This window comes from Anser brachyrhynchus, assembly GCF_964034855.1.
Source record: "Anser brachyrhynchus genome assembly, chromosome: 21".
Taxonomy (NCBI): Eukaryota; Metazoa; Chordata; class Aves; order Anseriformes; family Anatidae; genus Anser; species Anser brachyrhynchus.
In genome coordinates, this window is record NC_137714.1 from 3,151,962 (window position 1) to 3,179,025 (window position 27,064).

Consider the following 27,064-nt stretch of genomic DNA (forward strand, 5'->3'; position numbering starts at 1 on the left):
TGCACCACCACCCCGTGCACCAATGCACTGTGCACCACCACCCCTTGCACCAACACCCTGTGCACCACCACCCCGTGCACCAACACCCCGTGCACCAACACCCCGTGCAATACCACCCTGTGCACCACCACCCCGTGCACCACCACCCCGTGCACCAACACCCCGTGCAATACCACCCCGTGCACCACCTCCCCTTGCACCAACACCCTGTGCACCACCACCCCTTGCACCACCACCCCGTGCAATACCACCCCGTGCACCACCACCCCGTGCACCACCACCCCGTGCACCACCACCCCGTGCAATACCACCCCGTGCACCACCACCCCGTGCAATACCACCCCGTGCACCACCACCCCGTGCACCACCACCCCGTGCACCAACACCCCGTGCAATACCACCCCGTGCACCACCACCCCGTGCACCACCACCCCGTGCACCAACACCCCGTGCACCAACACCCCTTGCACCAACACCCCTTGCACCACCACCCCGTGCAATACCACCCTGTGCACCACCACCCCTTGCACCACCACCCCGTGCACCACCACCCCGTGCACCACCACCCTGTGCACCAACACCCCTTGCACCACCACCCCGTGCACCACCACCCCGTGCCCTCCCCCTTGCAGCCCCGCCCCGTGCCCCCCCCCCGCAGCCCCGCCCGCCTCCCGGGGCCGTCCCCGCCCGGCCCGGCCCGGCCATGGCGCTGCGGCTGCTCCTTGCCCGCGCCCTGCGCCTCCTGCCCCGCGGCGCCGCCGCCGCCGCCCCCCGCCGCCCGCCCCCGGCCCCGGCCCCGGCCGGCCCCGGCCCCTCGGCTCCCCCCCGGCCGCCCCCCGCCTTCCTCTCCCTCTCCCTCTCCTCCTTCCTCCGGCGCCCGGCGGCCGGGCTGGCGGCTGCGGCTCGGCGATGCCGCCGCGGGCCCTGCCTGGCCCTGGCGCTGGGGCTGGCGCTGGCCGAGCCGCGGCTGGAGGAGCGGCGCCGGGCTGAGGCGGCCTGCGGCAGCATCCAGGTGGGGCGGGGGGGGGCTTGGGGTCGGGGGGGGCCCTCAGGAGGGGTTTGGGGCTGGGGGGGGGGCCCTGAGACCCTTCTGAGGGGCTTGGGGTCGGGGGGAGCCCTCAGAGCCCTCAGGAGCCCCTCGGAGCCCTCCTGGAGGCTTCAGGGTTGGAGAGAGCCCCCTGAGGCCCTCCTGAGGGGCTTGGGGCTGAGGGGGGCCCTCAGGAGCCCCTCAGGGCCCTTAGGAGGGGCTGGGGGTCGGGGGGAGCCCTCGGAGCCCTCCTGGGGGCTTCAGGGTTGTGGGGAGCCCCCTGAGGCCCTCCTGAGGGGCTTGGGTTCGGGGGGAGCCCTCAGGAGCCCCTCGGAGCTGGGGGGAGCCCTCGGAGCCCTCAGGAGCCCCTCGGAGCCCTCCTGGGGGCTTCAGGGTTGTGGGGAGCCCCCTGAGGCCCTCCTGAGGGGTTTGGGGCTCTGAGGGCTCCCCCCCCCGACCCCCAGGAGCCCCTCAGGGCTGGGGGGAGCCCTCGGGGCCCTCTTGGAGGCTTCAGGGTTTTGGGGAGCCTCCTGAGGGGCTCGGGGTCAGGACCCGGTGGGCTCCGTGTGTGTGTGTGTGTGTGTGTAGGGGGGGCTGGTGCTGTCCAGCCAGCTGTCAGCGCGCTTTGGGGTTTTCCAGGGGGTAAAAGCAGACTCGGGGCCTTCCCATGGCCTTGGTTGGTTCCCGCGTTCTTCCATGGGTGCTGATTTTCTCTGAGGTGCCCCCCACCGGGCTTCGGGCTCCCCAGCCCGTGCTGGGTGTTGCTGCCCCCCTCCACGGCCCCGTCCCCTGCCCGCGTTCCCCAGCAGGGCCAGGCAGGTGTCAGAGGTGCTCGGGGGCCGTATAACAGCCGGCCTCACTTTAGAAGCATTTAGTGAGACGTCAGAAAACACTGTTGATGTTACAGCCTCGTGAGCGGCTCCTCCTTCCCGTTCCTCTTCCCCTGTACCTAGGAAAGGACCCCTTCGGTAATGTTTTTTTAAGGGGTAACTTGTTTTAGACAAAACCACGCTGCCTGCTAAACGCTTTCCCTGTATTTACAGTGACCCGCCGGGTGTAGGTCAGCCCGTGGTCCCCTCGCCCTGAGGGCAGAGATGACATTTCTCTGGTCCACCACGTCACTGCTGGGCTGATGGCTCGGGGAGTCCCAGCCCGCTCAGGCTGAGCACGAGGTGTCACGAAATGCCTGCGTTGTGCTGTAACGCCAAGGGTACTTCTCTGCGCCCCCCGTGCTGGTTCGTGCTGCCTCTCTTCTGAAAAACGTTTTTTTTTTGTTAACTGTTGCCCTTTTTGTTCCTTTCAGACGGTGTTCGTCAGGAAGAACAAGGCACCGAAAAATCCGCTGAGCTCTTTCCGCTGGCGAGGCTTCAGGCTGGAGGAATATCTCATCGGGCAGCCCCTCGGGAAGGGCTGCAGCGCGGCCGTCTACGAGGCAGCTATTCCCTCGCCTCCCGACGGCCAGGGGAGCGCGCAGAGCAGCCACCTCGCCGGAGAGGGGCAGCAGGATCGTACGGCCGGAGAGCAGCCCGCAGCCAAACCCCAGCAGAAGGAGGCTTTCCCATTAGCCATCAAAATGATGTGGAACATCTCGGTAAGGAGCCGGTTCTTAATCTCCTCGCCTGTCACCTGGGGGAAACGTTTTAACGCTTAAGCCTCGAAAGCTCAGGTTACGTCACTGGGGATGAAGGGGTCAAAACAAAGCTGTTGGTGCTGTGACGCGGGTGGCTGGGGGATGCTCACGGAGCACGTAATTAACGGCTGTTATTCCTCTGGACTCGGTCCCTGTGGTGTTGGAGAGCTGCTCTTGGGGCAGCTGTTGGTCGTGGAGGCGGTGCTGCCGGCAGAAAATGCATCGTGGAAGCTGGCTGTCGTGAACCAGGAGGCACTGGAAAAAAAACACACACTGCTACCGGTGCCCTGGGAATCTGCTGCCCCGTCAGCGGCAGGACAGAAATAGATTTTCTGTCGCAGAGCAGGTGGGGAGGTCAGCACTCGCCAGTCCCCCGTGGCGAGGCCGGGCAGGAGCCGTGGCAGGGTTTCTCAGCCCGGGTGCCTCTGGCGACCCACGCCCTCGCCCCCACCGACCCCCACGTAAAACAAACGCGTGTGTGTCTCTCGCTGAAGGGTGTTTGTGGCGTTGGGTGGGACGAGGGGATATTCTCAAGGAGTTTTCCAACATCTGAAATCCCGTGGGCTTCGTAAGCGCAGGTTCCTTGAGCTTTTTTGTTTGTTTGTTTGTTTTTTTGTGGTTGAATTAGAGGGTGCATTTAAAGAGCTGAACGGACTTCCTTGTGCAAGTAAAGGCCTTGCCACATCCCTCGATAAATTCTCCGAGTCCTTAATTACCTTCCCCGGCTTCTTTCTCAACGCAGCGAAGGGAGTCCCTTCATTCTAGCCCACAGTTTAGCTTCAGACGCAGTGCCCTGGACGATCTGCTCCCCCTTTGCGCTGGGGCTGGGTGATTTGGGAGCTAAGGCTTTTCCCCCAGCGTGCTGTCACGTTGCTGTTGCAGGCCGGTTCTTCGAGCGAAGCCATCCTGGACGCTATGGGCCGCGAGCTCGTTCCAGCCACCCGGACCGCCTTAGCCGGAGAATACGGAGCTGTCTCGTGCCGCAGGTACGGTGCCTGTGGAAATGGCAGCAGGCCTCAGAACTCCGCGTGCTGATTTCAGCCGTCTTCATCCGTCAGTTCCATTTGCAGCACGTCGGTACCGCAGAGCAGGCAGCCAGAGGTCTCCGTAATAGTTCTTGGGAATAAATTAACGCAAAGGCTTGGGGTTATTTGGTGCACGCGTATGTTTTTGTCTGCGTGACGATGCCTTCACAAGTGCCTCAGACAAACGTCAGGCGGGAGCGTGCTTCTGGCTGTCCTGGAGATTTTTCTCTGGTGTGCATTTCTCTAGCGCGGTTAGGGAACGGAACAGCAGCGCTGCTGTTCTAACAGTGATTTCACACGGCCTTGTTTGCCTTGAGGAGCAGTACTGTGTCGGGCTTGCTGGTGTTCAGGGAATGCCTACAGCTCAGCTGCATGCTTCCCTCTGGGTTGATGGCTTAGGCTAGAAGGGTTTCGAAAGGATACAGGGGTCTGCTTTGGGTCCTGGAAGTGCTCTGACGGGACCGTGGCCTGGCGCTTCTGTGCCCTGTGCCTTTGTTTTCCTGTGGGTAAAATGCATAAAGCGTTTTGGTATCTGCAAATGAAAGTGTTAGCTTTGTTTAAAAAAAAAAAGGGGGCGGGGGAGCTTTTTAATTCTGCTTTTTAATTACCGAAGTAAGCAGCCACACTCCGTACTGATTTGGCACTGTGTTAAAAGGCCAGTGAGGTGAAACTGGGCCTGCCCCTGGTTGGGTTCTGAAACGGGTGCAGGGAAGGGAGGCAGAAACTGCTGATCGCTAAATGGGCAAAACAAATAAACGGTGGTGAGAATGCAGAGGGAAAACGACTGCGTTCCCCCTCCTCCACCCGAGGGAGAGGTGGGCAAACGGCATAAAGGTGGCAAACTGCCCAGGAACTTTTAAATTATCCTGAGTTTAACCATCTTTTTATTCAAAAATGTGCCTTTTTTTTCCAAACGGAAACAATGGAGTCTGCAGTCCAGATTGTCCGATTTAAATTTCAAATAGGCCTCAGCTGCCAATACAAATGAATAATGAATGCTGCTTGGCGCCTCGCTAGCCTGAGGACGCAACAGGCAAGCCAAAGAGATGTTTGACATTCAGGGGGGGAGAGGGAGGAGAGATGTGTTCTGCAGATGTGTGGAGGCAACCTGCCTTCGTCCCGCCTGTGCCACAGAACAGAGGGTCCGAGGTGATATGGCTAGGGAGAATGTCACCTCTTTTTGCCTAGCAAAGCTGGTTTTTTTTAGTTGTTATTTATTTTTCCTTTCTCAGAAGCTCCTTTTTGATCCAAGAAGCGGCCTGTGACTAACCCACCTCTGTCAGTGGTATGAAAAGGCAGCTAGGGTCTGACTAAAATGAAAGGCTGCCCGTTGCCGGTCAGCCTTGCCTGCAAAGCCCCCTTGGCAGCGCGGGTGCAGTACCAGTATATCCTGTTCTTCCCTCGTGGTGTGGGAAATCCGGTTACAGCACGATCTTCCTGACAGCCGCGGGTGAAGTATCAGCCCGGGTACCCTCTGCTGGCGCAGCAGCAGCTCTGCGCTGGGGATGACAGCTCGGTTTGCTCTGGGAGCTGCCAGGGTACAAAAAAACGGGTGCTTGAAACTCTGCGGGAGCTGCTGGGACCTGCCCACCGCTGCGGTTGGTCTGCTCGAGCTGTGGGTGCTCTGCAGCACCGTGGAAAATGCTGGGCAGAGGTGGGGGGTTTGGAATTTGGCCACGAGGGCGGTGAGGTTGCTGTCGGTGCTCTTTGTAACCCGGAGGTTTCCAGGAACGTGGGTATTTGAGCACTGGCTCAGTGCACAGGCCTGTGACCTGCACTTGGCAGCCCCGCTGCTCCCCGCAGTGAGGTTTGCAAAGCAGTGGGCAAACACGTCTGTTCTGCAGCGGGGCCCCAAAATTAGTGGAGGGGGTAATGAAAAATAATCTTGGAGGTAACAGAGACGCACCTGTGGTAAATGACAGCCAAAGAGGAGATGTGTAACTCCTTGGTACGCACACTTCTGCACAGGAAACCTGTCCTCAGGAGGAAGAAGCTGCAGCCTCATCCAAACATAATCCAGGTGATCCGAGCCTTCACGTCCTCCGTTCCTTTGCTGCCCGGAGCCTTCACGGACTATCCCGATGTTCTTCCGCTGAGCCTGAATCCCAGAGGCATCGGTCACAGCCGCACGCTCTTCTTGGTGATGAAGAAGTAGGTGGGGAGAAGCTGGGCGCGTGACTCGGGCTTTGTGAGTCTGTGCATGCTGCTGCTGGGTGGGGTCCTTGTAAGGATTTGGCCTGGGTTGCTGCCAGAAACACCGTGCGTGCTTGGGAACGTGCTTCCCGAGGCCTGCTCCGGGTCTTTGAGGCTTTAGCTCTTGTTGGACCATCAAGGCAAGCTGTCCTGAGCTATTGCCCCAAATGGATGTAAGAAAGGCTGGGCTTGTCCCCGTTCGCCTGCCCTTTGAAGCCTGAATTTTGCCCCCAGCTGGAGACAGAGCAGAATCAGCAATGAGATTCGTTAGTGCTTCGTTAGGGTGTCTTGGTTGGGTTCTGCCTTCACTGGGTATGGCTGTGGCATCGACACAAACCCACCTTGCATTTTCCACTCATGTTCTGCCCACAGGTGGAGAAGCACTCTGTCCTCTGTGTTTCAGGAGTGAGTTCTTTCTCCTGACTTGTGCATCTCCTTGTTATGCTCATCCAACCTGTGTTAGTAATCTGCCCCCTCTCACGCACAGCACAAAATCTGTACATAAGGACCTGTGAGAACGATCCCCGAGACCTTCCCCGATCCCCGAGACCCTCCCCGTGCTGTCTGAGAGGAGCTTTAATTGCAGTTGTAGAGTTGCACAGTGGTGGATGTTGTAAAACAGGCTTTGAGAACAGCGAGCAGGGGAGAGGTGTGAAATCGAGGCTAGGAGGCGAGAAGGCATCGCAGAGTGCAGGAGGAGCGTGGCGTGCGGCAGGGCGCCGGGTCCCCAGGCAGCCAGCACTGGGGCCGAACTGGGAGCAGGAAGGTTCCCGGCCGCTAACGCGGGTGTTCTCCTCGTTCTCACCAGTTACCCCTGCACCCTGCGCCAGTATTTGAGGGACAGCAGTCCAGATGCTCGTCTCTCCACGATGATGATTTTACAGCTGTTGGAAGGCGTGGACCATCTTGTTCGCCACGGGGTAGCGCACAGAGACCTCAAGTCTGACAACATCCTGGTGGAATTCGATTCGGGTACGTAGAGCGCCGGGTCTAAGCGATGACGAAGGCAGAGGCAGACGTGGTGCCAGCGGAGGCACTCAGGGAAGTCCCAACCCAGGCGTACCGTTAGGGATAAAAGGAGCATCAGAGCTTTTCAGGGATCTCTGGATTGCTTGTTAGCTTTGTGCTTGCTGTCGCTGCAGCAGCGTGGAAGCCATTTGTTGCACGTGTGCCTCAGGTTTTGGGTCATTAAAACAGATTCTAACCGGCTGTTGTGCTGTAATCAGAGGGAGAGGTGCAACGAGCCCTCGTTGCACGAGCAAAGCGAACGTTGGCTCGGCACAGAGGCGTTCGCTACCACCACGTTCATGGGGGTGGAGGTGCCTTGGCTGCGGGCTCTTGGCTCTGCCATTCCTCACTAGCAGAGCAGTGCAGAGCGCTTCTAAAATCCCCACCTCGCAGTCAGGTCGGTGGCGCTGCACCCTGCGCTGATTAAATGTCGCTTGGAAGGAAGGAGAACTGGCAGTGTTAAAGCCACAAGCAGCGTTTTCATCATCTTGTTCTCCTGTCGTCCAGTTCAACCGAGATTTTAATTACCTGAGCTCTTTTTCCGCGTGATTGAGATTCATATGGGCAGGAAACAATAGCAGGCAGCCAGATCTGTGTAATTAAAGGTCTTGGTACAGCAGCTCTGGAAGATTTTCAGCGATACTAATGCCATCTTTCTTTTCTTGGAGGAAAAGCTTCTCTGGAGCTATGCTGAATGTGGTTAGGAATGATTAAAGCATTGATTTTTCCATACCAGAGTCTGGAGAAGTAATGATTCTACTTTGCAACGTTTGACTTGTCATCGGGACAAGAGCTGTTCGCCGATGCAAAAAGCCGTTAACTAAGCCCCAGCCTTTTTTGCTAGAGTTCAGTGTGTGTCCTTGTCTGTAGCTTTTGCTATAGGTAAAAACAAAAGTGGAAAAATGAAAAGATTCCTCTGTCATTTATCAGCTCCTAGTTTTACGTGCCCTTGTTACGAAATCTGCAGCGCTTTGTCAGGCACACGCTCCGCGGAGAGAAATGACGTCCTCTGACAGGGAAGCAGAAGAACAAGTTTTGTTTCAGCAAAGCCAGTTTTTCTCCTAATAATACAGAGGAGAAGCAGGAGAACAGCGTGTGGTCACGCTGATTCCCGGGGGTATTGCGACCGTTCCTGAGGACTGTCCCTGCTGCTGACGTGCTGGGCTGTTTCCTACAGCCAGGTACTCCTGAGCCGAGTGCTAACCCTGCTGCCCCTCTGTCCTTTGCAGCTGGCTGCCCCTGGCTGGTGATCACAGACTTCGGTTGCTGCCTGGCAGACGACAGCATCGGCCTGAGGCTGCCTTTCACCAGCTCGTACGTGGATCGGGGTGGCAATGGCTGTCTTATGGCACCCGAGGTAAATCCTCCTGCGGTAGCTGTTGGCGTCGCTGGCTGCAGGCTTGTGCTGCTGGGGGTAAAAGTTTCAGCAGCAGCCGCGGTGCAGGCTGTGGAGGCTGTGATCGGAACGTGGAAAAGGGTGGGATTAGGTCTAGGAGGAGCGAATAGCGGAGGGGATGCGTGCACAGCACTTCGCTGCTGTTTGTGCCTGAACCTTCCCCCCAGTTCAACAAATTCAGATTCTTCCGTGGTCTTTTGTGATCTGTCCTGAAATCTGCTGCGATCAGGTCGGGCATTTTGTAGCTGTTCTTGCTGATTGACTTACCCGCTCATGCAGCGCGTTACCTGTAGCGTGTTGCTGTGGCAGTGTTCTCATCCCTCTCTCCCCTTGGAGAGCCATGACTGTAAAGCAGCATGTTCTACCTTGTGCTGCTGTTGTTAAACACCTGCGCCTTAATAAAGCACATCCTGGTCGCCCCCCCTGTGCTGAGCATTTGTTGAACAAAATCATCCACGTCTCCTGTCTCTTAAATCCCAAATGAAACATCCCTAGAGCCCTGGTGTGAACGCTGGTCAGAGGTAACAGCTAAAGCCTGGATGCAATGGCCAAAAATCTTCCCAATGTCCTGGCGGGCTGAGCAGCGCTGAAGGCCCAGGGCATGCCCCTAGAAAATATTTATTCAGAACTCTTCATTCTGGCTTCCCCATCTCCATGGATTTCTCACGCAGGTGATCACAGCGTCACCAGGTCCAGGCACGGTGATCAACTACAGCAAAGCTGACGCCTGGGCCGTTGGAGCAATCGCCTACGAAATCCTCGGCCTGGCAAATCCTTTCTATGGCCACGGGGACTCGACCCTGGAAAGCAGAAGTTACCGTGAGGATCAGCTGCCGAGCCTGCCCGATCGCGTGCCCCCCGAGGTGAGGCAGGTGATAAAGCTGCTGCTTCAGAGGGATCCCGACAAGGTAAGGAGCTCTGTTGCCTTGAACAAGTCTAATTTGGGAGTATTGTTCGTAGGTCATCCTGCTCTGTAGTGCTCCAGGTGCAACAATCTGTAATCCAGGTACCGTTGCCGCCTAGATGACGATGGAAGACTAACGCAGGTTTTTGCAGGGATTTCAGCAGATGTTTGCGTCAGTGACTGGCCCCTGAGTTGGGGTTTACGTGCAGTTGCCTGATGATGATATTCACAAAGAGCCTTTTTGTTTGTGGGGACCGTGCAGTGCCTCGGAGGAGGCCTGGGGTACTTCTGGCGCAGCAGATGTGACGTGATTTAACCTGAGCGCAGCTGGATGAGCTAACTTTCCCTCTCACTCCTTTTGCAGAGGCTGTCTGCTAGAGTTGCTGCTAACGTGCTTCACTTAAGCCTCTGGGGTGAAAGTGTTCTAGCATCCAAGACCCTGAAACCCGACCAGATGGTTGCCTGGCTTCTGTGCCAGTCCGCGGCCACTTTGCTCCTGGACGGACTGGTGGATAAAAGCCGGGTGGAAACCAAAATGAAGATGTGCTTTTTCGCAAACCTCGACTACGAAGACCTCTGGGCAGCAATTTTCTTGTTGCTGGCCTTGAGAAACCGGTCTGGGTGAGGAGTACAACGCGGGGCATGACTGCGCAGGAGATAAATGGCACCTTCTAAAAGCACGTAGGAATTTGTCTTTTCTGTCTGCGTGGAATCCTGTAGTACTTCAGGGGAAAAATCTGCAGGCCTGTGTTTAAGAGGTCGAGTGTTATCTATAGCAAGTGTTAGTGCACTAGTACACTGCTAGGGGCTGCGTCCTTGCCTCATTACTCCTTCAGTGAGGGTTTGCAGAACGTGCAGGTGTCCTGGGGTAAGCGGTTGGGTTTGCTTCCATTTGGGAATTCACAGTTGACTTTGAAGTCACGAGTTGAGTGAAGCGAGTTCCTTTTCAGAACAGGGCATGTGCGGAAGGAGGTAAGGTCTAGCTGCTCTTCACACGGAAACGTCACGGATTTAAGCAATACACGAAGAAAGCTGAACTGACAAAAGGACATACAGCCTGCCTTCTCTTAGGGAAACTCTTGTGAGCCTTGCTTCTCTTCAGATTATACTCCTCTGCAGCCACAGATGTGTCCTGCTATACTTACAGTCATATATAACATAGTGGCAGCCTCAAAGCCTCCTGCAGAGGTGCTGAGTGGTAAGGTGAGCGCAGAGCAGTGCAGTTTAACAAGTCTCTTGTGACGCCAGTCTGTTTGACGTGCCCGTTTTTGCTGATTAACGAGGAACTAACACCCTTTGGCTGGGGAGCACAGAGACCCCAGTGTTGGGACACCAGCAGTCATGTTAATGAAAACATCCTTTGAGTTCATGTCTGTAACGGTGTTAAGAGGAACTGGGGGAGAATGTTGTTGATGCTGGTTGCACAATAAACAGGTGATTAAGCTCTGATGCTGAGTGGATTCTCTAAATCTCGTCTGTCTCTGTTCACCAGATCCACATCTCGGGCTGGAGGCCTGTGAGGCAGTCAGTGGTACCTTAAAAAGTCATCCAACTTTTCTAGTCCTGGCTGGAACGAGTAACTTTGTTCTGCCAGGGGGAGTTTCCTGCCAAGTGAGCACTGCTGCCTGAGGAGCAGACCCCGCCTCGTCAATGTGCGTATTTGTGCCCCTCTGACAGCTCTTGCAGTCTCTGTCTGGTTCAGTGGCAGTGCAAAACCACCTGCCAGGGACTGGCCCTGCTCATTTTACGACCTAGCAAGAGAAAGCTGCGTGCTGGCCCAGCAAACGTGCCGGGAAGTCAAGTGACAGCACAGTGAAGTCACCTAACGCCCGATTTAGAAACACGATGAGAGCACAGCACGCGGCTGCGCCCGTAAAGAAGGCTCAGCAAAGAGCACGGATCCTTGGCAATCATGGAAAATGATCCCTTGGGGGGAAAAAAATGTTTCAGGAAAAAAAGAACTTGTAAATCTCGGTCCGAAGCCAACCTGGGAGAGTGTCACCAGTTCAGAACCGCGAGTGGGCATGCAGAGCTGTGCTGCTCGTCCCGTGGCCCCCAGCCAACACCCGCTCCGATTTCAAGCGTGTTGTCATCAGGCTAGCCAGGGTTTGATCTGTGCCAGCTATCACGCACGCATTGGCTGTGCTAGCTGCAGAGAGAGGAGACTTGCTTCCCCTTGAAAGTATCTCATTTCATCTCTCTGTCCTTGCAAACGGCCTGAAACACTGGCTGTGCTGCACCGCCTCTTGTTCTTAAATTCCTGCTTCTGCTGCTCGTTTGCCTTTTGTGCACCTACAGTTTGCCAGAGTTCAGTTGTTTTCTGTTTTGTTTCACTGCCATTCTTCTAGTTAATGAGATACTTTGTAAGATTCCTCAGCGTTCTGGGTGCTTTTGCAATATGTAGGTAAAAAATACCCGCTGTGGCAGTGTACCAAACACTGCCTGCCTTTTGTAGCTGCAGGTGAGCCAAAGCACGAGGTTTCCTTGCACGTTTCCAGTTTCCCGGTCATGCAAATTCCAGCTAATCCTCACCGGAGGTGCAGGTGGCAAAGCTGCTTGCTGCCTCGCTCCTGCTGGGGGGGGGATCAGAAAGGGGATCGTGGGCAGGCGTGGGGCCGTGAGGGCTGTGCCCTCGCTGGGCAGCCGCAGCAGCAGCCCCTCCTGCTGCACTTTGAACCCCGGGAGGGCGACACGGCCGAGCCGCTTGGCTCTTGGCCCAGCCAGGACAGGGCTGTGCTCCACGGCCGTGCCGTGCGTGGGGCAGAGGGTGGTTGGGTGCTCTGGGGGCAGGATGAGGCTCCTGCTCCACGCTGGCTGCGGCGAGCTGCTGCCCCGGGCAGCCCGGCTCGCTGCTCGACGGCTGTTCACATCCTCTGCGGCGGCGGCCGCCCCGTGCCACGGCCGAGCCGGTCCCTGCCTGCCACCCACGGCTCCGTGCAGCGGGGCCCCTCGCCGCTGGAGCTCGAGCTTCAACGTGCCCCCCAGCGCCGAGTTCGTGGCCCGGCCTGTGGGCGTCTGCTCCATGCTGAGGCTTCCCGTCCGGGCCTCGGCAGAGGGGCTGGATGCAGCTTTCGTCGGCGTCCCCCTGGACACGGGCACGTCCAACCGGCCGGGAGCCAGGTAAGGGCGAGGTGCGGCGCGAGAGGAGCCCCGGAGCTGTGTTCCTGCCCACCCGCCTGGCTCTGCTCCCGCCTGGCAGCTCCTCCCGACTGCGCTCGCCCACCCAGGTTCGGCCCGCGCCAGATCCGGGCCGAGTCGGCGATGGTGAGGAGGTACAACACCAGCACCGGGGCGGCACCTTTCGACTCCCTCCTGGTGGCTGACATCGGAGACGTGAACGTGAACCTCTACAACCTGCCCGCCAGCTGCCGCCTCATCCGCGAGGCCTACCAGAAGATCGTGGCCTCCGGCTGCGTGCCCCTCACCTTGGGTAAGGACCCTGGGGAGCCGCAGCCCCCCGCCACGCCGCAGAGGCAGTCAGGAGACAGCTCAGCTGTCGGCGATGTGCTTTTGGTGCCCTGCTGAGCGGGACCCAGAGCGTCCCTCCGAAAAGTTTCCAGCCCAAACGAGCGACCTGCAGCGTGCTGATTTGCACGAGGCATGATTTCCACGTGCGCTGAAGTTTCCAGCGGTCGCAGCTCCGCATCACTAAAGGAAGCCTGTGCGTGTAGAGTAACAAGGGGCAAATTATGGGTTACGGGTTCCTCGGGAGTGAATCATTTATTTATAACCTGTGCCAAGGGTCCCACTCCATGGGCTTCCCGTGCCAACGCAGTCATGAGTCTCTGGGCCTCCTATTCCTCCTGTTTTCCCGAGGAGGGGAGAGGAGAGGAAGCAACCTGCGCCAAGGAGCCTCGGGTTTCCCCGAGGTAACGCAGCCCTGCCTCTCTGGGGTGTATAAACGAGTGCAGCATAAATGCAAGGGGGGAAAAAAAATCACCAGGGAACAAATATAACGAGGGCGAGCTCCTTTTGCAGGGTGTAACATCCTCTTCTTCGTCCTGCTGCAGGTGGAGATCACACCATCACGTACCCGATCCTGCAGGCCGTGGCAGAAAAGTGAGTTTTTGACCTGGAAATATAGAATACGGGCCCGTGGTGGATTTGGGGCCACAAGGTGTGGGATGGGTACTAATGGGCCCGCCCCGTCTCGCCTAGACACGGCCCCGTGGGGCTGGTGCACGTGGATGCTCACACCGACACCGGCGACAGGGCCCTGGGGGAGAAGATCTACCACGGGACCCCGTTCCGGCGCTGCGTGGACGAAGGGCTGCTGGACTGCAGCCGCGTGGCTCAGATCGGCATCCGGGGCTCCTCCTATGCCCCCGACCCTTACAAGTACTGCCGGGACCAGGTGGGCTCAGCCGCGGCTGCTTTCGCTCCCCAGCAGCTCTGAGAGCTGGGAAATCACCAGCCGAAAGCTGCTCAGAATTAATAGGGGCGCGAAAATTAATAGGGTTCCTGCCTCCTGGCCTCATTTCCATAAATCCTCGCTGAGGCTGCGCCTTGTCGGGGGGGCGAACGCTGAGCTCGTGCATCCTGCAGGGTTTCCGGGTGGTGCTGGCCGAGGACTGCTGGCTCAAGTCCCTGGTGCCGCTGATGGCGGAGGTGAGGCAGCAGATGGGGGACAAGCCGGTCTACATCAGCTTCGATATCGACGGGCTGGACCCCGCCTACGCCCCGGGAACTGGGACGCCGGAGATAGCCGGGCTCACGCCCGCACAGGTGAGGGGCGCTCGGCTGCCTTTCTCAGAGGGAAGGGGATGCTTGTGTCACCCCCAAACGTCCCCCTGCCTCCTCAGGGGGACGTTTGTCTCCCGTTAAAGGAGGCCGTAGGGTAGGAAATAACCGAATGTCGTCCGTGTCGGCTGGGTCCTCAGCAGGTTCCCTCTTCTGTGCAAGGGGCAAGCAGGACCCAAAGCGATCTGCGAGGTCAAATGCGTTCCTTGAGCCCACGTCTGTTTTCTTCCCAGGCTTTGGAGATCATTCGCGGCTGCAAGGGGCTGAATATAGTGGGATGCGACCTTGTTGAAGTCGCACCGATGTACGATGTCTCCGGTGGGTCCAAAGAAGCCTCGTTTGGGTCTGTGCAAGGCGTCCTGTGGGCTGGGAAGGGGCTTGCACCCGTCTTTCATTTTCGCTAGATGCCACCTAGTGTTGAAAGCCACGCAGCGGGCACTGGGTGATGCCCTAAGCAGCGTGCCAGGAGCTGTCAGAACTGCTTATGGTCATCCCACGTCAGTGGGGCGAAAAGGCAGGCGTCGGGGGCCGCTTGCTGCGTGACGACACTGAGGGAAATGCAAAGCAGCGACAGGCTTGGGGGGCAAAATGCCCCCCGTCCCCTGGTCACAGCCCTTGGAAACGCTTTGCCGGCGGAGAGGTTGGGCAGCTCGGCCGGGCTGGGGGTTGCCAGCGTGGCACCGGCAGCGGTGCCGAGACGCAGCAGTCTCCAAGTGGGCAGATAAAGAAGTAATAAAACCAAAAACCGGGCAAGTGAAGAAAAATCAATGTTGAAAAAATCAATTCAGTACATAAAGCTGGCGGTCTTGCACAAGGCTCGTGTCGCGTGACAGGCACAGCCGCAGCTCAGTGCTGCTCGTGGGGCTGGCGTTGTCACACGCCTTCCCAGGCACGCCAGGTCCTGCTGGGGCAAGGAGGGAGCCCTTCTCGTGTCTGGTACCCGTGTTAGCCGCCCGTGGCTCCCTGCGGAGGGTCCCCTCCCTTCCAAGGCAAAGCGTTGGGGAACAAAACCAGAGGCTTCAGCAGCCGGCAGTGCCGTGGTGGTGCAGGGACAGGCAGCTGCAGGTAGTTTTGGGAGGGCTGCGGGACTGGGCAAAGGAGCACGGTAACGTCCCGCCTGCGTTAGGAAAGGGGCAAGAACGAGAAATGCCAGAGGCGGCTGAGTGCTGCGGGTGAAAGCAGTCCGGCATTCATAGCCTCACTTTTATTTATTTATTTTTCTCTCTCTGTCTTTTCATAGGTAACACGGCCCTCTTAGGGGCCAATCTGCTGTTTGAAATGTTGTGCGTCCTTCCCAGAGTGAAAACAATGTGAGGGCAGCTCCTGCCCGGCCCAGGACCCCTCTGCAGGTCGTAAAGGTAAAGCAGCACCACCAGAGACACCGTGACAGACCTCAGTCCTTCAGTGTCCTGCTCTCTCCTCCACTTGCAGCGAACGCGTGCTTTTCGGTACAGAATAAATGCCATTTCCTGCTAGAAGTGGTAATTTCAAGCTCATAAAGTGCGGATGGGTTTTGAACAGCGCGCTTACTGCTGTCTGTAGGATCTGAGTTTGCTCGGGAAGGAAAAAGACGAGGCTAATGGCACTGCCACTGCAGGGGGAACGACTCACCTGGCAGCTCTGCTCCTACAGGACCATTACAAACCTGTCACTGGTAAAAGGCTTTTTTAAAGGTAAAAGGGTAAGAGACAGAAGCAGGACAGCTAACGTAGAGCTTTAGAGGGTGGCTGAGCGAGCGGCACCTGTGGCTCATTCTGGCAGCTGGGGCTTTTCTGAGCTGGCGTGGACACGAGGTCAGATTGCACACGGAAACACAGAGCCACCTCATCACACATTAAAATAGTTTATTTTGGTTGCGAATCTGTAATCGCCTTAAAACAAAATGACATCAGTGCCTGGTCACAAATACAAAAAAAAAAAAAAAGAGAAAAAAGAAAAAAAAAACAAACAAGACAAGTTTGCCAAATAAGTTAATTTCCCTCCCTCCCCAGTATCAAAAGTGCAAAATACGAACTTTGTTTTCAGTCCCACTTCTCAGGCTGTGTTCGCGTACTAGTTCTGGCAGGCTCTCAGAGAGCAGAGGAGCGGAGTCACTGCTCCTGCCGCGCTCAGCCAAGGGAAGAGTTGTGCACGACCTTCAGGCTCGGGGCCTGTTTCCCTTTGCCGTAAGGACGTTTTGCTTCGGTTTCTGAGTGGGGGGTGTTTGCTTGGGCGTCACCAAATAGTGCGTTGGGACTGAATTTCCTCAATCTTTGGATTACGAACTACCATGTGCATAACAGAATAGCCAGTGCATTTCGCCAACGACACATTACGATGCGGGTCAAGCGCCGCGGTGGGCGGCAGGTTAGAAAATTATTGGGGAGAGGGGGTCACGGCTTGCACTTGCTGGGAGAGGGTGGACAGATCTCAGGCGTAAGCAGCAGCTGAGAGGCCTCTGACCACGCTCCTCTACCAGAAAGCAAGCACCCAGTGCTCCGTGACAGTTGCCAGAACTACCTAAAATGGATGATTTTAAACCAGTTTAGCATGTGCTGCAGCCCCTGAAAGAAGATTTTCTGCAAAAGAGCGACACGTGGGTGCTGTACGTCTGCAGCCGAGTTAGTCTGAGCTGGCTGAGAGCAGCGAGGGGCAGTTACAGCAGCGGTTGCAGCTACAGAGGAGCTGTAGTCCTGGCTGGCCGGGGGGCTGCTGCAAGTGCTCATTCAACAAAACTCAGGCAGACGGGGCTGTTCAGCTGTGCTAAAACACAAATAAAAGGGTTCCAGCATGTGTGCATCACAGAAATTGTATCCTGAAGGCCACAAGGCCATAGCTTTTGCTTACTTGGGGCAGAGGTGATTCCCTTGCTGTAGTACAACTAGGCACTTTTTTTCCTAAATTAAGTGTCGAGTTTTCTTCAGGTTCCTGACTAGCTGAAGAGCTGGCAGATGGATTCGTTGCTCCTCATTCCCTACCCAAATAGTGTGTTTGTGTGTGTATACATATATATATATATTTGCTTTTACAAGCAGTTAAAAGTTATGCGGAGCCTTCCCCTTGGCAGTTGTCCACTCGGCTGCAACCTCATTCCAGCTACCTCCTTGCACAGCGAGTTTGGGAGAAGCACAAGCGCGCTACAGCGATCGTTCCAGCCCAAATGCCATCAAGTCTCACAACGGCAGGCCGATGCAGCGCTGTGTGTGCGCCTCGTAGCTTCCTTTTCTTCCTTTCCCCTCCCTATTTCTAACATCTCATTCACGCGACAGCACAAGCTGCAGCCCGGAGTCTGCTGAGCTAAAATTAAGCAGCCTCACGTAAGGTCGGGTGGTAGCACGGCAGCCTTTATTGGGAAGTACGTTGTGTGCAGCGCTGGGGTTACCTGCTCAGGTAAGGTGGTAACTAAAGAAGGCAAGGGTGGGGTGAGCTTTTAGCCAATGCCACGCGCTCACCAAGTGCTTTAGCATCAGGGGCAGAGCCTCACGCAAAGGGCGCCCCGCTCCCAACCTCGTGGTTCGGCAGTCCTGTGACCTGACGCTCTGCAAGCTACTCCCACAGCAGGCCTTGGGTTCCTGCACCGTGAGGAGACACCACAAGGGTCTGCCCCGGCGCAGTGAGAAGGGAACAGGAGCCCTGCAGGATTTCAGTCCCGGCCGTGGAAAGAAACCCTTTGGCTTTGCTTCATCGTCTGAAGAGCTGAAAGCAAGCGCGAGCCTGCTGCTTGCCTTCCCCTGCCTTACAACCGGGCGGCCTCCTTCCCCCTCGATGCTGTAAGTGGCTGTCGGAGCATTGCTCGAGCAAAGCATAAACCAAACTGTGCTTTGCAGCTGTTCTAGCTTTACACAGACCTATGTGTTTAAAAAGGAGAAAAACCAAAAAGCAACAAGAGAAAAAAAAAAAAAAAAAGAAAAACAACAAAACCAAGGCAGCCTGCATGTTGAGAAACAAAAGTCTGTGGCAGGACCGAAACGGGCGAGACGCTGAAGCATCTTAAACCCACACCTGAAACAAAACGAGCCTCGCACGTAAGCGACGGTCTGGTGAGATAACAGCACTTCTGGGGCAACATTTCAAGAACGCGGTCATCGACGAATTAGGTTCCTCGATACAACGAAAGGTCGGTTTGTACTACAGATGTGAGGGTGTTGGAAAGGAGCCCGAACCGACTCCCTAGCAGCTAGGTAGAGTTTCTTTTACACATCTACTGGCTCACAGCAGCGTATGCCTACAATCTGAGGACACAGTTAAAGTTATGGCTCTAAGATACATAGTCTAAAACTGACAGAAGCAGAAAGGCATCTGGAAAACGATGTGACATTTAAATGGCTCAACACCTTTACAGTATTTACGGCTGTGCAAAACCCCTTCCCCTCCCTGGTTACGGTTTTAGCTGGTGAAGCTGCACGTGGAACTATTACACGAGGAGCAGGAAACATGCAGATCGCCTACTAGCCCGCCCCGCAGGTGAGTCCCAGCTACAGGTTTGCTATGAGGGAGGTGCTCCCGGCCACCCTCTAGGCCACTTACCCCGGGAAAGCCATCGGTATGACTGGTGGGAAGCCTTTTGGAGGAGGGTCTGTAGGGTCTTGCCACTGTTACACCATGCACCATGGGCTAAGCACGTGGGGAAGGGGTGGGGGAGAGAACCACGACCCGCGCTGCGGAACTGGCCGCGTTCAGTCCGGACCGAGTCGCCGCGGCTGAGAGGTCAGGGATTTTCTTCAACCGAGGTGAAACAAGAGGTGGATCGAGGGTGGCTCGGGAAGCAGACGCGGCAGGATGAGAAGGGGAAAATGGCCTTCTTGGCTCTGCGATAGTACGGCATCCAAACGTGAGAACGATTCGGTGGAGGGCGTTTCAGCGCGTTTCGTTGCGCTCCAGGGCTCTGGATACGGGGAGAGATTTTTCTGGTCGCCGTCCCTCAGAGAATTCATCTAAAACGTAAGGTCCGTTCATCACGATTGTTTGGTTATTCCGGAAAGAGCGGTCCCTCGTCATCTTCATAAAAAGTGTGTTAGAATCTCTTTAAAAGCCCTCAGTCTAGCGCGGGCCAGGAGGGGATGTAGAACCTCTGTAAGGAGCCCTCGAGAAGGCGTTCCATCCAAAAGGACAATTTATGCAATTTGTTTTTAATGGATCTAGATCCTGGGCTGCAGGAGGATTTCCCTCTGGCTTCGGTGTGCAGCGGAGAATCGTAGTCCTCACACGACCCCATGGTTCCCCCCTCGTCTCCTGATCTGTGAGGCTTAAAGAGGCAGAAGTATTTCTTGTGGCCGTTCAGGGCCAGGACGTAGCCTGTGTAGTCGCGCTCCAGGAAATGCTTGTCGTACTGGTTCGGGATGGGAGCGGCGTCCTGCGCGAACTCCAGCAGGTACTCCAGCCACTCGCGGTGCTTGTCCAGGCTCAGGAAGGAGAAATGAAGAGAGCTGCTCCTGGGAGAAGAGCAGAGGAGAAGCAGGATGAGCACGGCTTCCAAGTCAGGCTGGAGGTCTATGGGACGGGGAAGCGTTGGTAAATGAGGGCGGAGGCAGAGCTGTTTCTCTATAGCTCCTTTTTTTGACCCGCTTCAGTACGGGTGACAATTATGAGTGTGCAGCACTGTCATGCTCCACGAGTGTTATGGAATAAGGGTACAAAAGAAGCAGGAGCAGTGCTAGACCCATCCATCCACCTTCACTGAGTGAAGGACAAGGAAGGCCGCTCAGTTTTTGGCAGCTTGTCACCGCTGAAGTGCGTGGAGGCTGCTTTGTTTGCTCCAAGCGCTCCCTCTTGGCAGAGCCCAAACCACTCCCAACTTTTCATCAGGGCAGCATTAGGCAAGGTGTTAAAACAGTACCAGAAACCTGAGAAAGGGCCCCAACCTACCCTGTGAACGTGTAGACTTCCAGGGCAAACTTCTGGAGGAGGGCGGTTTTCGTGGAGTTCGAGAGGATCAAGACCACGTTCATGTGACCCGGCCTGAGGCGTACCAGGTTGCTGTTATAGTTGATGTCTGTGAGCTCGGTCACCTCCACAAAGCCTTTTTTGGGAACCCTGCTGCAACGAAACAACAACTGAGTGAAAGGGGAATGAAGGAACAGCAGCAAACAAGGTCAGGGAAATTGAACTTGTCCCTCTGCCTTATGCCAGTCGGTCCCCAAGGCAGTTAAATTGGAGCAGCCTGCACCTGCAAAGCCAGAGCTGGATCTTCCTCAACAAGCGCGTCAGGACCTTTGCCTTTCCACTGAGGATCTTGTCTGGGGCAAACTCAAGAGGTTACGAGGGGCGCAGAGAGGAAGAACAGCTTTTATGTATGATAGGGAAGAGCAGCTGGATGCAACGAGGCCTGCTGTAAAGCCCCAGCTTTTCCTGGATTCTCAAAGCAGCTGCTTTCTCTCCCACGGTGGCGGGAATCACGTAATAACTAAGTTTCTGAACCCATGTCCCTGCTGCCCAGAGTCCGGCTAAATGCCACCCCCTTGTGCTTTTCTGTGCCTGCAGTGCCCCCTGCAACGACTGCACTACGTCCATGCAGCTCTGGCGCTTCTCTGCCTAACGCTCTCTGTGCTCCCTCTTTTCACAGTCACTCCCCAAACAGTAATTCAGCAGAAAACATTCTGGAGAGAATAGAGAGGGAACCTGTTACTCTCTTTGCTGAAGTTTGTGTCGTTCTTCTCAGTCTTTGTGGTCGCCTCTTCCTTCTCAGAGGGAGGAGAGTCTCTTGTGTCGCTGGAGTCACTGCAAAGGAATTATTTGGGCGTTGTTTAAAGGGCCACTTTGGACAGGGACGCTGCTGGCTGGACTGTAAGACCTAGGGCATTTTGGCATGCACTCACCTGAAAGCCTGAACAATAACAGTGCCAAAGAGAATGAAGAGCGCGGAGAAGAGCAAGGACAGCAGGGGCATCATTTCTCGCCTGAGGGAAGATTTGCAAACGGCAATCAGGTCTGCGAGTCGCACGATTTCTGCTTGAATTTCAGCTGCTGTCTACCTCAAACAACACCCTGCAGTTTCCCCAGAAACACGGTTTATGTTCAGGGGTCTTAAACGTGATCCAGACTTGGAGCACTACCCTGCTTCCCCCCAAAAGGAGGAGGACAAAAACGGATCCATTTTAAAGGGAGGCTAAGGGGAAAGGGTGAAAAGCAACACTGGATAGGGCTGGCCTGTTTTCAGGGGTGCAATATCCATGCTTTACCTCAAGGCCAGTGCTTGAGGCAGAAGCTGTTGTCACTGTGGTGTCACCACTCCTCACCTTAACCTCAAGAGAATACAGGGACCTGCCTATTTTGGTATGTTCTCAATTCCTGTTAATCTGAGCCTGGTTCTACTACGCATTTGAACAAGAGAGCAGCAATCCTGCTCCCCGTCAAGACTCGTGAGCGCCCAGTCCGTACCAGTTACTGTGAAACAAACTGTCCCAGCAGTCCAAGACGTAATCCAGCGTGGAGTAGAACCATCGGATAAGGAACATCTGTTTGAGAAAAAGGAAAAAAGGAAAAGGCGAGTGACAAAACTGTCATCCACAGCACTGATGTGACTCGTACCCCCCTGAACCGAACCCCAGGCCCAAAGCAGCTTGGGGGCGTGCCACGAGCTCTTCCTTCCCTGAGCAAGCACGCTTACAGGAGTTGTGCCTTGGTATTGTAAGGCGTAGTTCCCACTAACGACTGTAACAGAACTGCCCAAGAAGGTTTCACAGGTGTTAAGCAGCTGGAAACATCAGACACTTACAGGAGCAAGCTCGTCACGCAAGTCTGCCAGGACAGTCTCTGAGGAGAGAAGGCCAGGGTCCATCCTCAGCTGGTCCAGAAGGTCCAGGAGGATGAAGTTGTCCTCTTTGCTGCCTTGCCAGGCCTCCTCCAAGGCTTTGTAGACAATCTTTCCTGCGTTGTTGCGCCTCTCCAGAATGACCACCTGGACAAAGCAACGACATGACAGGTGTCAGACAGGAAGGTACTTTTTTTTTTGGGACAGATGTTACGCTTCAAATCCCTGCCCAGAATTAGGAGTCAGCTCAAGGTACAGCAGCCTCCGCAGAGTGATGTGAGTTAGAATAACAGGCGAAAAGAAGCAGGAGAAGAAAACAAAGGTAACGCTCACGGCCGATTTTCCACGGTACTTCTCCTCATCCATCAGCAAGGCGTCTGCAAATTCCGGCTGCCGCTCGTTATAGATGTGTGCAAACCTCAGCACGTCTTTCGTGTTGGCCACAGCAAAAGTCAAAAACGCCTCGTAAGTCTCAGCAAACTTATCGCCTTCTCCGGTAAGCAAGACCACGCAGTGCCTAGGCAACACAAGGGAGAGGGCAGGTTAAGAGCTCTCTTTCTGCTAGCCAGAACGATGCTGATGGGACAGAAACCCCACCTGTTAGTTTTGGGCATACTTTTGAAAGCCTGCTCCTGCCTTCCGTGCGATCAGCTCTCCAGCCTGCCATCCCATCTCTCCTTCCTTCTACCTGCCCTCTGTCCCAAGATGTGCCCAGTAAAGGCACAAAAACTGTCAAACTGCACGGATGCCCAGCACCCTCCAATGCAGTCATTTCCTTCCTCCCTCTAAAGGTTTTACATGTCATTCAGAATCAAACGAAAAGTGGCTCTAGAAGCAACCCCAGAACCTCGGGGGACAAAACGGGTTTCCGAGGAGCCTTACTTCCGCTGACGGTGCGACTTCTTCACGGGACACAGCTCCTGAAACAGCCTCTGGTTGGTGAGTCTGGCTGCCATGAGGAACTTATTCTGGGAAAGGAAGTCGTCGATGAGTTGCTTCTTCATATCTCGTGCCTAGCAAGGACAAAGAGCAGAGGTGGTCGCTAAGCAGTCTGAGGAGAGTAAAGCTGTTCCAAAGTTCTTGTCTGAAGGCTGCCAGCCGTCACAGTCCTCACTGAAACGTGCTTGGTGAGAAAACCTCTGCGCCCATTTCACAGCCCTACCTGCACAACATCCGCGGGCTTGTCGATGTGCTCCTTGAAGACCATCATGGTCGGAGTGTAGACGTTGATGTTGTACTGACTGGACAACTCTTCGGTCCCTCTGAGCCCAACGTACACGTAACCAAAGGACAAGTAGTCTCTGTATGCAAAGGCAGTCAGCTGGACGGGAAGAAAGCGCCGGTACACGTTTACATTAGAGAGCCAACAATGTGTTTTCCCCCAAGTGCCCGTGTTAACTTGGCTTCGAGAGCACCTCCTGCTGTTTAAATGCCATCGGGCGTGTGCTGTAAGAGGTAAAAGCCGCTCTGTTCCCTCGCTGAGCTGCAGTTTGTGCGCTCTTAGTTACCATACAGACAGCCCTAATGGATCCACAGCTTTTTTGTTTTTTTTTTTTTTAAACAAGCTGACATTTTGCACGGCAGCAGGGGTTTCTTAGGAAACGGCCTTTCCAATAACCCAAATTAGGGTGCTGCAAAAAGCTCTCCTTACTAGGCTAGTGCGCCTCTGTGGCTGGCAACCCCAAAACCTGCCCGCCCCTTTACATCTGCTCAGGCTACACCCGTGTCGGGGCAGCAAAGCCAACTACTCACACAGTCGGTCACCCGGCCGCGCTGTGTCCGACCGCTGCGAATTAACTCGCCCTCTTAGAACTGGAAATACTGTGCAGAGGCATCGGTCCACCCCTGCTCACAACAACCCCGCGTTTTCTTTCGGGACAGCTGGGTTTATTAGAGAGTCAAAATCCAGCCACAGAAATTGTGTTACCTTGTACAATAACGGCACAACCGGCATGTGATCGAACAGAAGGACGTGGGGCTTGTTTTCTTTCTTCCAGTTGGATAGAAAGCGGACGTAGTTTTTATCTGTAATCTTTAAACAGAGTCAGAACGTTAGCGTAACCTCACGACAGTTAGTTAGCCGTACAATTAGGTGCCTGAACCGGGCCTGAGAAAGCTGTCCAGGTGTTTCAGAAAGCGGGCTGTTGATTTGTCCTTGCAGCTGTCACAGCTATGTGGCATGGCCACAGTATTCTTAAACGAGGAGGCAGCAGGTAGCTCGTGTCTGGGTTTACGAGGGCTGTACCACGTTACCCCAAGGGGTGGAAGGCAGCTCCTGCCAGGTGATAACCCAAAACTGTCACAAATGTGCAGCTTTCACGTGGCTCTTGTTAGCCACGGGGTGTTACAGCTGGGAGAGCAGCAGACACACTGCAGACACGCAACGAGCCCGTCCACGAAGGGAAGAAGTGATACGGAGCCCTGTCGTACGCTTGCTTCCAAGCCACCTCCAGGGTTTGTGGCTGTCACTACAGCTCTCAGCACACCTCGCTTAGATCCTCTCGCGACTTGGGCTGAATTAAACAGATCTGACACCGAAGCGGCTGAAGAGCCCTGACTATCCAGACAGCCACCAGAAGCAACCAGCACACCACACGCCGCTCTCGCTAAAACGTACCTTTTCCACGAGATTCCCCGGCAGCAGGTTCTCCACGAACTGCCGCAGGTTCTCTCGAATGACGGCGTTGTGGAAGAAGGTTATTTTCCCGTTCATCAGCCCCAGTATCGATGGCGTGCTGTGAGCACCTAGGTGATGGGCGAGGCGCCTCTCATACCCGGCGTGAACGACTCCGATGCCCACTCCTGCAACGGGAGAGCGAGTCGACGTAAAAGATCACTGACGACCCAACCCCTCAAAACAGAAAGCTGAGTTTTAAGACCCCTCCCCTTGTCCAGCCCCCTCCTTGGGAGCTGTTTGGGTCAGGGTCCCTCCTAACTCTGTACTTTCCTACTGAAGTCGCTTGAAACTTGTGTTTAAAACTGGTAGCGTTATCAAGGGAGAGAGAGAACATGCTGGCCCCTTCTGTTCTGCCCGCTGACATCGCGTGCACTACAGGAACACCCGCTGGAGGACAAGCAAGCAGGGACCAGAAGGCCTTTGTGTCCTGCTGCCTGTCGAGCCTACTTTTTTGGGAACATGTGTGCAAGAAAAACAAGCTGGGGACGGAGAGAGCAAGTAGAAACTCTCTTGCTGGCACCCAAGTATGTTTCTGATCTGGTTGCCATATTCTGCGGGGATCTTTGCTTATCAAAGCCATCCAAGTTCAGGACAGAGCCCTGCAGCATTTACGTATCAGCCCTCGGCCACACAGTCATTTCTGATCATCAGCCTCTGGCTAAACCGCTCGCCTTACAGACAGGGGAAAAGGCACCTTGCCCTCACCATCCCTGGGACACCTGAGGGAACGACAGTGAAACCTCTGCGTAGAGAGAACCGAAACTCTGTGAGTCAGTAGGAGAGCCTGTTTTCCTCCCTCATTTCTAAGGCTTAGCCTCATCAATTACGTTGTTATTAATGCCCAGGAAAGGGTTAGGATCATGGATAAATCTCTGAGGCATTCTATGGGCTAAACTTAGCCTTCCAGAGCTGAAGGCGGTCGCTGCAGCTCTTGGCAGAAAACTTCTCCCCAGCTTCGTTCCGCTGGGAAGCCTCGCCCGACCCAAGTGGCCTCATCCTTACCCAGCGCCTCCAGTTCCTGAGCAACTTCCTTCCACACGGGCTCGATGTGGATGCAGCTGAAGCACCAGTCTGAGGTTATTTTAATGAGGTAAGGTTTCTTGAAACTATCTGGCACGATGTCGTTGACGTAATGCGAAAAGTGGAGCAAATACTTCTCGTCGGAGGCGTCGCGTCTCTCCGAATTAAAGGGGAAGTGGAAAAAGGACTCATCGAAATAGAAGCCTTCGTGGAAGTGGTGGAACTGGCGATGCTGGTGCTGGGAGAAGCCCTGGCTCTCCCCAGCATCACCGTAGCGATCGAAGTTTGCCCTCTTTTCCTCGTTGGAGAGAATCTGGGGAGCAGATGACAGAAGAAAAGATGCCTTACATAAGCTCTGGGTGGTGGTGTGACAACTCTCCTTGACCACCGAGGGTTCTTTCAGTGCAGCATAAAGTGCCGAAACGTTCGCTAAGCAGCAAGAAGTCCTGCAGAGAACTTCCACGAGGGATAATTTGAGCTGTCCAAAGCAGGGCAGCAGTGACCACGGCTTACATCAGCCCCAGAACGTGCCCACGTCTGCATGACACAGCCAGGGCTGTACGGGTGCCGCGCACACGCTCTCCTACCTTGGAGGCTTTTCAGGGAGCACAGGGCCGACCCCTTTGCAAACTTTTCCACCAGCAGCCTTCCGTGTAGGCGTCAAGAGAAAAAGCAAAGCAGCGTGCACAACTGGAAGGTCCCTTCGCTTATTAATTAACGAGGTCCCTTTGCTTTGATGGTAATGAGAGTGGGTGCTGAGCACCGAGAGCGCCTTACCTCGTAGGCCTTGCTGATCTGGATGAATTTGTCCTCTGCTCCTGGATCCTTGTTTTTGTCGGGGTGCCTGGGGGCAGAGCGAAAGGCAGGGGCTGTATTCCTGCGGGAAGGGGCCGGCAGCTCCCAGGGGGATGCCTGGAGCACCCGCAGCAGCAGCCCCTGCTCGAGCCGGGCTTTCACACCGGGGCCGGGCTTCCCTTACCCCAACCCTGCACCCGGGGGGTGCCCCCCTTCACCGGGTGTTCCCCATCACACCGGAGAGGGCCTCGGGCTGAACGGAGGGGCCGTGTGGATGGGTACCGGGGCCGTTTGACCGGGTACGGGAGCCCTATGGCCGGGTACCGGGGCCATTTGGGTTCGTACCAGAGCCCAATGTCCGGGTACCGGGGCCCTTTGGATGGGTACTGAGGCCCTGTGACGGGGTACCGGAGCCCAATGTCCGGGTACCGGGGCCCTTTGGATGGGTACCGAGGCCCTGTGACCGGGTACCGGAGCCCTATGGCCGGACACCAGGGCCCTATGACCGGGTACCGGGGCCCTTTGGATGGGTACCGGAGCCCAATGTCCGGGTACCGAGGCCCTATGACCGGATACCAGGGCCCTACGGCCGACTACCGGGGACATTCAGGATTCGCACCGGGGCTCTCCGTCCGGGTCCCGGGGCCCCGCCGCCCGCCCCCTCCCGGCACCGTACCCCACGTACCACTCCCGGGCCAGCCTCTTGTACGCCTTCTTAATGTCGGCCTGGCTGGAGCCTCGCCCCACCCCCAGCACCCGGTACGGGTCGAAGTCGGCCGCGCCGAGCGCCGCCAGCAGCAGCAGCAGCAGCAGCAGGGCGGCGGCGCAGGCCGGGCCCGCGCGGCCCAGCTCCATGGCGGGCCCCGGCCCCGGCCCCGGCCCCGGCCCCGCGCCGCTTCCGGCGCTCCCTCCCCGCCGTT

General features: G+C 56.0%; 3 protein-coding genes across 4 annotated transcripts; 2 read left to right on the top strand and 1 right to left on the bottom strand.

Annotated features, from left to right (window-relative positions):
• The first annotated feature begins 664 nt into the window (after nucleotides 1-664).
• Nucleotides 665-10,632, top strand: PINK1 (PTEN induced kinase 1). The gene is made up of 8 exons (XM_080564091.1): nucleotides 665-1,012; nucleotides 2,331-2,618; nucleotides 3,540-3,643; nucleotides 5,651-5,833; nucleotides 6,684-6,847; nucleotides 8,113-8,240; nucleotides 8,951-9,187; nucleotides 9,548-10,632. The coding sequence occupies exons 1-8, from the start codon at nucleotides 704-706 to the stop codon at nucleotides 9,806-9,808; spliced, it is 1,674 nt and encodes a 557-aa protein (XP_080420217.1). The 5' UTR covers nucleotides 665-703; the 3' UTR covers nucleotides 9,809-10,632.
• A 1,232-nt stretch (nucleotides 10,633-11,864) lies between these two features.
• On the top strand, nucleotides 11,865-15,398 carry AGMAT (agmatinase (putative)). The gene is made up of 7 exons (XM_080564116.1): nucleotides 11,865-12,303; nucleotides 12,411-12,613; nucleotides 13,194-13,242; nucleotides 13,342-13,537; nucleotides 13,729-13,908; nucleotides 14,157-14,241; nucleotides 15,164-15,398. Exons 1-7 carry the CDS (start codon nucleotides 11,975-11,977, stop codon nucleotides 15,235-15,237), a joined length of 1,116 nt encoding a protein of 371 aa, XP_080420242.1. The 5' UTR covers nucleotides 11,865-11,974; the 3' UTR covers nucleotides 15,238-15,398.
• Nucleotides 15,399-15,750: 352 nt separating this feature from the next.
• Nucleotides 15,751-27,051, bottom strand: DNAJC16 (DnaJ heat shock protein family (Hsp40) member C16). Of its 2 annotated transcripts, none has more exons than XM_080564088.1 (14): nucleotides 26,830-27,051; nucleotides 26,127-26,193; nucleotides 25,332-25,662; nucleotides 24,270-24,454; nucleotides 23,580-23,684; nucleotides 22,815-22,973; nucleotides 22,535-22,665; nucleotides 21,986-22,169; nucleotides 21,617-21,799; nucleotides 21,280-21,356; nucleotides 20,718-20,798; nucleotides 20,521-20,619; nucleotides 19,768-19,935; nucleotides 15,751-19,334 (listed from the first exon to the last, which is right to left on the bottom strand). In XM_080564088.1, exons 1-14 carry the CDS (start codon nucleotides 26,997-26,999, stop codon nucleotides 18,938-18,940), a joined length of 2,337 nt encoding a protein of 778 aa, XP_080420214.1. In that variant the 5' UTR covers nucleotides 27,000-27,051; the 3' UTR covers nucleotides 15,751-18,937. The 2 variants fall into 2 exon arrangements, with proteins under 2 accessions (XP_080420214.1, XP_080420213.1); XM_080564087.1 differs by having other exon boundaries at nucleotides 19,768-19,938.
• Between the last annotated feature and the right edge of the window lie 13 nt (nucleotides 27,052-27,064).